The sequence below is a fragment of the Theobroma umbraticum genome, unplaced genomic scaffold (assembly GCF_002168275.2).
Source record: "Theobroma umbraticum cultivar Fairchild unplaced genomic scaffold, ASM216827v3 scaffold_30.0, whole genome shotgun sequence".
NCBI classification, from domain to species: Eukaryota; Viridiplantae; Streptophyta; class Magnoliopsida; order Malvales; family Malvaceae; genus Theobroma; species Theobroma umbraticum.
In genome coordinates this window covers 13,971,545-13,981,617 of record NW_018397254.1, presented here as the reverse complement: position 1 = coordinate 13,981,617, position 10,073 = coordinate 13,971,545, and the positions used below count along the sequence as shown (strand labels likewise).

The window sequence follows — 10,073 nt, the reverse complement described above, 5'->3', positions numbered from 1 at the left end:
ATCCAACATTTTGGATCTTTTCTCGAATTTCTTTGCGTTGAGGAATTTTGATGCCAGAATTAATAATTCCTTTATTTCTTTTACTCTAAAGACTACCAATCTTACTAATCTTAGAGACTACCAGCCAATTAGTCTTGTTAGGAGCCTCAATAAGCTGATTGCAAAAGTTATTGCAAATAAGATTCGTCTTGTTATGGACTCTATTCTCAGTATCAACCAGTTTATCTTTAAAAAAGAGAAGCAAATCCTTGATTGTGCTCATGTGGCAAATGAAATCTTGAATAAATTGAAAAAGAGCAACTAAGGCGAAATCTTTTAAAGTTCAATTTCGAAAAAGCCTTTGATAATGTAGATTGGAACTTCTTAGATCTTATTCTTCTCAAAATAAAGGCAATCTTATATTTTGACCCCGTCTTGATAGTTTAAAATAAGTAAAGGTCTTCAACAAGGTTGCCCTTTTTCTCTGTTTTTCAACTTAGTGGTGGAGGCTTTTGGAGTTATGGTCACCAATGTTGTCTCCCTAGTTTGTATCATGGCATCCAAATTGGCAATAACTGTCCTATGGTGTCTTATCTTCAATTTTGCAGATGACACCATGATTTTATGTGATCCGAATCTTGAAAGTTTGTAATGCATCAAAAGAATTCTTCATGGATTTTAATTGATTTCTGGTCTTAAAATAAACTTCCACGAAAATAGCCTCCATAGTATTGCTGTTCAATTTCAAGTGCTTGAGGAATAGGCTAGAAGAATTACATGTAAAGTTGACTCTCTTCCTGCTACTTATTTGGGGTTGCCGTTAGGCACAAATCTTAGCTCTCTTGCTATTTAATGACCTATCATTGAAAAATTTGAGAAATGCCTTACTGGTTGAAAAAGTAAGCTTCTTTCCATTGGAGGTAGACTCACTCTTATCAAATCTATTCTTACAAGTCTACCAATTTGTTATATGTCTTTGTTCTGTCTGCCTATTGGTATCAAAATGGAACTCGACTGTATACAAAGAAGATTTCTTTGGTGTGCTGATAACTCAACTAAAAAAATCCACTATGTGAACTGGTTTTCTATTTGCGTTCTTAAAGTCTATGGTGGCTTGGGCATTGTGGATCTTCACATTAAAAACCATTCACTCCTTAACAAATTGATTTGGTGTTTTGGTGAGGAAAAAGATTCTCTAAGACGGCATGTTGCTATTGCTCATTATGATATGGATGTCAACTCTCTCATCCCTTCCCCTAATTAGCCTAAGAAGATGTTTTTCACTTGGAGCAAAATTGTGAGCCCTTTATAGGATTGCTTTCAAATATCTAATCTTATTAAAGCTAGCATTGATTTGCTACCAGGTATGAGTAATTACATTAATTTTTGGAATGATATTTGGGTGGAGTGCTTGAGTTTTAAAGTTGTCTTCCTTCACATTTATGCTCTTTTTGTCAACAAAAATGGTACTTTGGTTGACTGTGGTTCTTGGATTGATGATGCTTGGCATTGGGGAATTCCCTTAAGAAGAAATTTATTCGATTGGGAAAAAGAGCAATGGAACATCCTCAAGGATTTATTGAAGAGTTCATGCCTTGATAAGGAGATGTTTGATAAGATCATTTGGAAACACAACTCTAATGGTATTTATTCCTCCAAGTCTTTTTGTAAACTTGTTACTAGGCAAGCAAGCGTAAACCAACATCTTTGAAAAATGATTAAGGCCAACCTTGCACCTCCTAAAATGGAAATTCTTTGTTGGCAAGCTTTGAAAGGTTGTATGGCTATCAAAAGGGCACTGATTAGAAGGGGTCTCATTAAAAGAAATGTTACTTTATGTGCCATTTGCAATAAAGATATCAAAATGGTCAACCACATTTTCTTGCTTTATTATGACTCATGGAGAATATGGAACTTCTGGATTAAGTCTTGGAATCGTAATTTAGTTCTTCCAAATGATATGAGATCTTTTCTTCTTGCTTGGAATGGTGTCATCTCTAAAGAGGAGAGTTTTCTTATTTGGCACATGGCTTTCTTTACTGTTGTTTGGCTATATGGCTTTCTAGAAATGAACTACTCTTCAAAGGAAAACATTTTGACATCTTCCAAATTTATGAAATTATTAAATTTAGAATTGGATTATGGATAAAGGCCAAGTGGCCGTTGGATAATTCTTCTTTTCTTATATTGTTCAAGCACCAACCTTTGCTAAGGCTCTTTTGTTGCAAAAAAAAAAAAATCAAACCAATGATTGATTGGGTTAGACCTAGTGTTGGTTGCATGAAATTCAATGTCGATGGCGCTGGGAGAGGTGGCCTTAGGGCTGTTGGAATTGACGGTACCTTACGAGACAGTGATAATAATGTTAAAAGTCTCTTTTCCAAGTTTGTGGGCATTATGGACTCCAATATTGCTGAAATCTATGCCATTAAGGAAGCCTTTATTCTCTCTATTGCTTTATCTTAGGCCAGTATACATGAGTTTATTATGGAATTTGATTTTATGAATGTTGTTAAGTGGACTAATGATCTTCTCTCTACACCATGGCATATGAGGAACATTTTACGTTTGATCAACTCTTTAAAGCCTAAGCTTTTTAAGTGGAACGTTGTTCATTCCGAGATCTATGAATCATATTGTTGATTATCTTGCTAAAAATGGTGTTGAGTGACTTGAAGATCTTGTGGAGATTTTTTGTTGATTTCTCTTCCTTTTCTTGAGTCTCAGTTACCTGTGGTTTTGGTTTCTTTGCTTTGTGTGATTCCATTTTTTCTCTCTTTTGCTGATTTTTCAACTTTTCTTTTCATGTTTTGTTGTTCTTGGTTAACTATTGTGCTCTTGCTTTCTTCTTTATCAACAAAGATCTTGCCATTCCAAAAAAAAAAAAAAACAAGCTTTTTATAAACATTTTATCAGATTTTAAGATAATACATATAAATATAAATTTTAATAGATCCAAGTAAATTAAAAAATAACTAACAATTCAAAACTATTATTGAATGAAGTTAAAAATACCTTTTGTGTGTGTATAGATATTAAATTTTTAATAATTAGCAATTCAGTTAGTTCAATCTGTTTAGTTGGAATTTTCCCAATCAAACATCTCAAACTGAACAACACCCCAAAAATCATTCTAATCGAATAAAAAAAACGGAACTCACTTCGATTCAATTGATTTTTTCAATTCAAAATGACTTGGTTCACCTCTAGACAATTTCATTTGCATGAGCTCACACACCCACAAAAATGAAAGCCCTCATAAACAATGAACTACAGATGTGACCAAACAAAAAGAAAAAGAAATGCACGAAATAGGATCGATGGAAGGTGGAGGGAGGAAGGAGGACCATGAAAGAGGTCGACGGAGGGGTGAAGAGGGGAGGGGAGATCATAGCTGAAAGGGGAAAAGAAGGGAAGGTCTCGAGAATTTTCAAGGGAGAGGAGAAGGGAGAGTTTACACCCCTAAATAACATTTTATGTTCAATAAACATTTCTCCCTTTCCAAACATGAGAAAATATAAAAAAAAAAATGGAAAACCATTTTCATGCTTACCAAATAGATCCCAAGCTGTTTTCATACACGTCAGCTGAAACATCATTTCTTGCATATCTCCAATTGACACTTAACAACAAAATTGATAAAAAAGATTGTGAAAAAAATCATTTTGTTTTAAGTTAAAAGCATAAAGATTAATAAGTAACTTTTTAAATTACAAAAGCCAAAATAGTGTATAATCCAAAATTTAAAGACAACAGGTGTGAATTTTTTTTAGGGGCAGATGCTCCATAAACGAAGTTAAGGTATAGCTTCATGCAAATCCTAGAACCAGCGCAGATCAGGCATATTCCCTAATCTGAGGGAAAGAGTATAGTAACAAGTTGATAGATGAAAATCTTGAAGCTTCAATGAGTAATTGGCGATTGTCCATTATTGAGATTTTCTTTTATACTAAAATTTAAAAGTGTACCAGATGGAACCCCCAAGCCTGGCTCTTGTGATAACAATGTAAGGACAAAAATTGTTTGTCAATACTGGGAGACAGAGCTTTTAACCATACAAAAACTAATAAATTACACAAGGACAAAGGATGATGGCATTTCAAAACTTAAGAAAATATATACCAAAAAAGAAAAAAAGGGCAATCACTCCTAATTAATACAAAGAAAGGAAGCCCTTTGCCCAAAAACTTAGGGTGAAAAGATTTAGAAATTTATTAATTGAACAAAACCCTCTGTTGGTGTGATTAATCTCTTCCAAATGCAAGCAAAAGGAAAACAATTTTAAAGAAATGATTTTTCTTGTTTTGGCAACTTTTGGCTTGGAGCCAGACAAGGGAAAAGAAAATCAAACGCGCCTTCACGAACTTCAGTTACTGTTACTTAACCTCCAACTCAAACGTCCAAGAGTGAGCCGCAGCCCTCATTGCACACGTGGCAGATAAATGGCAGTACGCAATCGAAGCCCCCCTCGGTGCCACGTAACAAAGCGCAGGGCTATTATGAAGACTACACGTTGGAGTGTGCGATTGGTTGGAGTAGGAGAACCGGTGCGCTGACGTGGGACGTCGCTATCACGAAGAGCTCCCCCGGAGGACACCTAAAAGAAGTGGGTAGTGATGGCCTAATCACCTTGGTGACAAAACCTTGATTAAAGTGCCCTCTTATTTTCGCTACCGCTTTTTTCCCCTAATTACTGTTTTGCCACCGTTGTCGCCAATCACCCACAACTTGACATCTTTGCCCCTCCCGCTGCCCCCTCATTTACAAAGCCCTTTGTAGTTCTGTTAAAAGCGTTTTGCTCCTTCTTGCTTCCTAGAACGTAAACAAAAAACACTAGTAATAATAATAATAATATTACAAAGAAAGCTAGAAAAGGAGATGCTGAGGCTAGCTATAACCCTAAGGCTTCTGGGGTTGAGGTTGGTTACAACTACATTTTTGTTTTTGGGTACTATAAAAGCTTAGTCTATGATTGGTGGGGTTGAGCTTTTGGGCTTTAACTTGTTAAAAAAACAGGCGATGAGGTGTCACTCATACAAAAGAAAGAAGAATTATTACGTTTTGGGCGCGTAAAAGTGGAAGCAAAAACATTCGGAAAGATATGTTTGTTTTCTTCTTCCATTTGTACCAAAAACACAAAAGAACTTATATCTTGTGTGGGAATTTTCAGGCTTTTTAGCATGCAAAGCAGCTAAAAAAATGGTGAGCGTGTAACTAAACAGCGTACCCTTGGCCTAGATTCCACTATAGAGGAGAAGACAGAATAACACCTTGAGAGAGAGAAGGCGGAGTTGGCTCGAGGGGATGGCCTTGGCTTCATCTCTTTACCTACTCTTTTGACTCAGGTTCCTGTTATGGCAGTTTTGAAAAGAGCAGGGCATCTTATGCCAAAATGGATGAAACAATAAAGTCGATGTTAATTGATCGAAATTTTGTTCTCATGCGAGGGTACTTTTGTCAAAAGAAAGTACAGCCACACAAAGACAGAGAGTTAACGACTTGGCGTGTAGAAGTTGTCTACTTGAGGGTGTGGATGGATAGAGATGTGAACACAAGGTAGAGTTAGGGAAACCCAAAAAACACAGAAAAGAAAAAAGACAATGATTTTTCTCAGTGGAAGATGCCCTTCCTACCCTTATTAAATATTTGTAATTAGTACATTTAAAGAAAAAACAACAAGACATACTGGTAGCACTACAGTACTAGTATAGAAATATAAAATATTAAATACATATTTTTGTGAGCTTTGAACTTAAAAAAAACTTTTACTAGTATATGTTTCTTTTTTGGGAGGGTGAATTCTATGGGATAGAGATAATGGCCTGTGCTAGCAGACATTTCTACCACCATATTCCTCTCATCTTTCTTTCACAGATTCTTTCAATCTTAAATGTCCATGAATCTGCTCTTGTTAGGTTCTTTATCTTCAACTACACCAGCAACGTGTAAGGGTAGTGTCACCTTTAATAGTACAAGTAGTCATATTATTTTTGCTGTAAATTCTGTTGATAGATCTCTACAGGTTGTTACGGGTGATCTTTGGGGTCAAACCTTAATACCCACATGTTTGATAATTGTCTTACTGCTTGATTTTAGGAATTTAAGGACTTCTCTCCCGTAAACTAGAATTCCTGTCAGATTCTTTTGCCTGGGGGAAGGGGGAAGCTTAGCTAGTTTTTATTGATTTGATATCTAATTTGGAATCTTTGTTTTCTGGTCACTTTGGCGCATTTCTTGTTCTGGACTCTGGTTGGTAGTTAACAGGATAAAAGCAAATTCTGTTTAGAATTAGAAACTCAGAATCTTGAGGGATTCTTTAATTCTTTTTTGTGATTATTGCCAAAATTTTCCTTATCTTCCTAATCCTGGCTCTTCTATTTTGCATTTCTCAGTTAGTAGAGGCTATAGTACTGGATAAGATAGCATCTTTTTTCTTTTTAATCTTTCCCTCACGGGTACAACTCCTCCCAATCAATCTGTCTTGTAGTCAATTTGGAGTTTGCTGGGTTTTTCTTCTTATCCCAAGGTTCTTGATTTTTTGGTGATGTTGGATTTTACTAGACAGTTTCTATAGATTTGACAGTGGGTCTCTCTCTTCTAGCTGGAATTAACAAGGAAGTTAGACCCACTTCAGTCTGGGGTACTGTTTTCTTAGTTAGCTTGTAATTGGTTACTGTGTCTTGGATGAGTCTTCTCCATGTATTTGGGTTTGGTTTGAAGGTGGGGCATCTGCTTTGGATGTTATGTTGCTGGATAGCATCTATGATCTCCATGAACTGGTTCATTAATGGTGAATTTAAGGACGCCAAGGCTGGTCTCCTTGGTGATAGTGGTAGCAAGATGTGGTTCAAATGCTGGGATAAAATCTCTAGCTATAGCTTCAAGATCCACCATCACTACTACCAGTATATTGGTTCAAAGACACTTGGCAAAACTTGGTGGAGAAAGCTCTTGTTTTCATGGGTAATTGTTTGGACTGTAGCTTCTATTTGGATCTTCTGTTACATGAGCTCTCAAGCTACGGAAAAGAGGAAGGAGACACTTGCTAGCATGTGTGATGAGAGAGCGAGGATGTTGCAGGATCAGTTTAATGTAAGCATGAACCATATCCAGGCTATGTCCATTTTGATCTCAACTTTCCACCATGGCAAGCACCCCTCTGCTATTGATCAGGTAAGTCATATCCTCTTCTTATAACTTTTAGTTTTAGTAAGTTAGAATACTATAGGTAGTTGAGAGATAATTATGCACTTGAGGTGCTTGATTGCCATCATTTGGTGTCTTCTCTCTCTTGTGCTCCGTTCAGAGTGCTATCTTGTTTCTTTTTTTCTTAATTTAGAATGGAATTCACCCTATTTTAGCAATTGAACGGCTTGATCTGGATTAGTCTGGGGTACTTACTTAATGTGATTGATTATCTATATAATTAAGCGATCTCAACCAGAATTGTTATTCCCAGGTTTTAGATCAAATAAGAATTTTGCCAATTTGATACGCATTCCTGGTTCAGAAGTTAAACATGGTTATTTAAGCTTAGACCAAACTAGATCTGAGTGTTTTTAGTTATGAATTATGATCACTTGATTTTTAGTCAACAAAGGAAACTCACTTTAAGAACCTGTAGAGGACTTTTGCGAGGTACACGGAACGAACAGCTTTTGAGAGGCCCCTCACAAGTGGTGTGGCATATGCTGTAAGGGTGCTCCACTCGGAAAGGGAACAATTTGAGAAGCAACAGGGTTGGACTATTAAGAGGATGGATACACTTGAAAAAAATCCAGTTCATAAAGATGACTATAATCCTGACCTCTTGGAACCATCACCAATTCAGGAAGAATATGCTCCTGTTATCTTTGCACAGGATATCATTTCACATGTGGTTTCTATTGATATGCTGTCAGGAAAGGTTAGTTGCTTTACTATTTTTTAAAAGGTTCTTTTGATTCTTTCTGTAGCCATAATCTGCACTGATAGATTTCACTGAAAGTTGTACTATTTCTAATAAAAGAGAACAGCACAGAAGAGAAACCCAAAGTTCCTGAATAACTTGTATTAAGCTTAATAGGACTGAAGAGTTAATCTTATTACTTTCTAGTCTGGAAGAACACTATTTTCAATCTCTTAAGAGCTTTGACAGTGGCTGAATAAAGAAATTTGAATTCATTTATTGCAATCCTCATTTGTGAAGCTCTAATTTCTTGTGTACCAACAGGAAGATCGTGAGAATGTATTGCGTGCAAGAAAATCAGGAAAAGGGGTGCTAACAGCTCCTTTTAGGTTACTCAAAACAAATCGTCTTGGAGTTATTTTGACATTTGCAGTTTACAAGGGGGATCTTCCCTCAAATGCAACTCCTAATGAGAGGATTCAAGCAACTGATGGGTATGTTTTCACTATGAACAAAAAGTAGAGGGGAATGTTTAATAAATGTCTTTTTGTTTATGAAAATAGTGGAAAGATGACTTCATTAGGCTCTCCATCTCTAGAAACACACATACACATATGCACAAACATGGAAAAGTTGGAAGAAGAAATCCTATAGCTTAAGCCCTCTAAAATTGATCATTTGCATCAATCAAAGTAAATGTCATGCAGAAAAAGGTGGAACAAACTATCACCTTTTCAACAAAAGGTTCATGATGTGATGCTCTACTTAATGGCTCTAATAAGATGATCTCTTTCATGATAGTTAGTGAGAGTCATCCTAATGCCCTAACTGCTCAATCAGGTATCTTGGTGGAGTGTTTGATATTGAGTCACTTGTGGAAAAGTTGCTACAACAGCTTGCAAGTAAACAAACAATCCTTGTGAATGTGTTAGATACAACTAATCAGTCTCACCCTATCAGTATGTATGGCTCAAATGCATCCGATGATGGGTTGGAACATGTCAGCCACCTTAATTTTGGAGATCCTTTCAGAAAGCATGAGATGCGCTGCAGGTAGTCCTTTGATCTTGTGTCATCTATTGATCTAGGCTTCACTTTGTCTTTGATATGGGCCTCTATTGTTGGTTTTTTATCGGTTTCAATATAACATAATTCTCCTATTTCCTTAAAAACAAAGGATTGTAGTGAATTGGCCTTTGCAAGCGACATGTCAACCTTTATATAAGTTTCACTGTTATCAATGTCCATAAAACCAGGGTAATTTAATATATCAGAGAGGTTCTATATTCATTTCCTCTTTTTTTTAAAAAAATATTTTAAATGTAAAGAAGCTGAATATAAATCTTGGACTAAGTATGTTCTTCATATAGGTTTAAGCAAAAGCCACCATGGCCATGGTTAGCTATAACCACTTCAATCGGCATCCTTGTCATTGCATTACTTGTTGGGCATATATTCCATGCAACTGTTAATCGAATTGCTAAGGTGGAAGATGATTTCCATGAGATGATGGAGCTCAAAAAAAAGGCTGAGGCAGCTGATGTTGCCAAATCTCAGGTATCTGATATGTCTGATTTATACCCCAAGCCTTCTGACACGATATGGACATTTGTTCCTAATTAAATTGTGACCTTTTTGCAGTTCCTTGCTACTGTTTCCCATGAGATCAGAACCCCAATGAATGGTGTTCTGGGTGAGTCTTGAAGCTTTCGTTTATTTCTCTGAGTGTTATCTATACATTGTATAATTATGCTTCGAAAATTAAATTAAATAACTTGTAGAGAATAAAGTTTACTTAGCCGTGATGGTGAAACACCTTTTTTTTTTTTTCAGGAATGTTGCATATGCTTATGGACACAGATTTAGATGTTACACAGCTAGATTATGTCAGAACTGCACAAGCTAGTGGAAAGGCTCTGGTCGCACTTATAAATGAGGTCTTGGATCAGGCTAAGATTGAGTCTGGTAAGCTAGAGCTTGAGGAAGTGCAGTTTGATTTACGAGCAGTCTTAGATGATGTGTTGTCACTCTTTTCGGGGAAGTCTCAGGACAAAGGAGTTGAGGTGAGACACCTGTATTGCACTGACCCTATTCATCCACCCCCTCCTCTCCTCTCTTCCTTTCTATTTTACCCTTAATTTGGTGTCCATCCAAGTAACATTGTCTAATGTATAGTCAATTTTGTATAATCAATTTGTGGGTGCGT

General features: G+C 36.4%; 1 protein-coding gene across 1 annotated transcript; it reads left to right on the top strand.

Annotated features, from left to right (window-relative positions):
- The first annotated feature begins 5,695 nt into the window (after positions 1–5,695).
- On the top strand, positions 5,696–10,062 carry HK3 (histidine kinase 3). Its single transcript, XM_021425383.2, has 7 exons — positions 5,696–7,152; positions 7,604–7,885; positions 8,192–8,361; positions 8,708–8,920; positions 9,238–9,424; positions 9,509–9,560; positions 9,701–10,062. The coding sequence occupies exons 1-7, from the start codon at positions 6,664–6,666 to the stop codon at positions 10,003–10,005; spliced, it is 1,698 nt and encodes a 565-aa protein (XP_021281058.1). The 5' UTR covers positions 5,696–6,663; the 3' UTR covers positions 10,006–10,062.
- The last annotated feature ends 11 nt before the right edge of the window (positions 10,063–10,073 follow it).

Bases quoted from the DNA above. Each gene is read 5' to 3' on its own strand.
- HK3 (XM_021425383.2), top strand. From the start codon at position 6,664: ATGAGTCTTCTCCATGTATTTGGGTTTGGTTTGAAGGTGGGGCATCTG. The intron at 7,153-7,603 runs GTAAGTCATATC...AAGAACCTGTAG, and splicing joins ACCCCTCTGCTATTGATCAG to AGGACTTTTGCGAGGTACAC. The intron at 8,921-9,237 runs GTAGTCCTTTGA...TTCTTCATATAG, and splicing joins AAGCATGAGATGCGCTGCAG to GTTTAAGCAAAAGCCACCAT.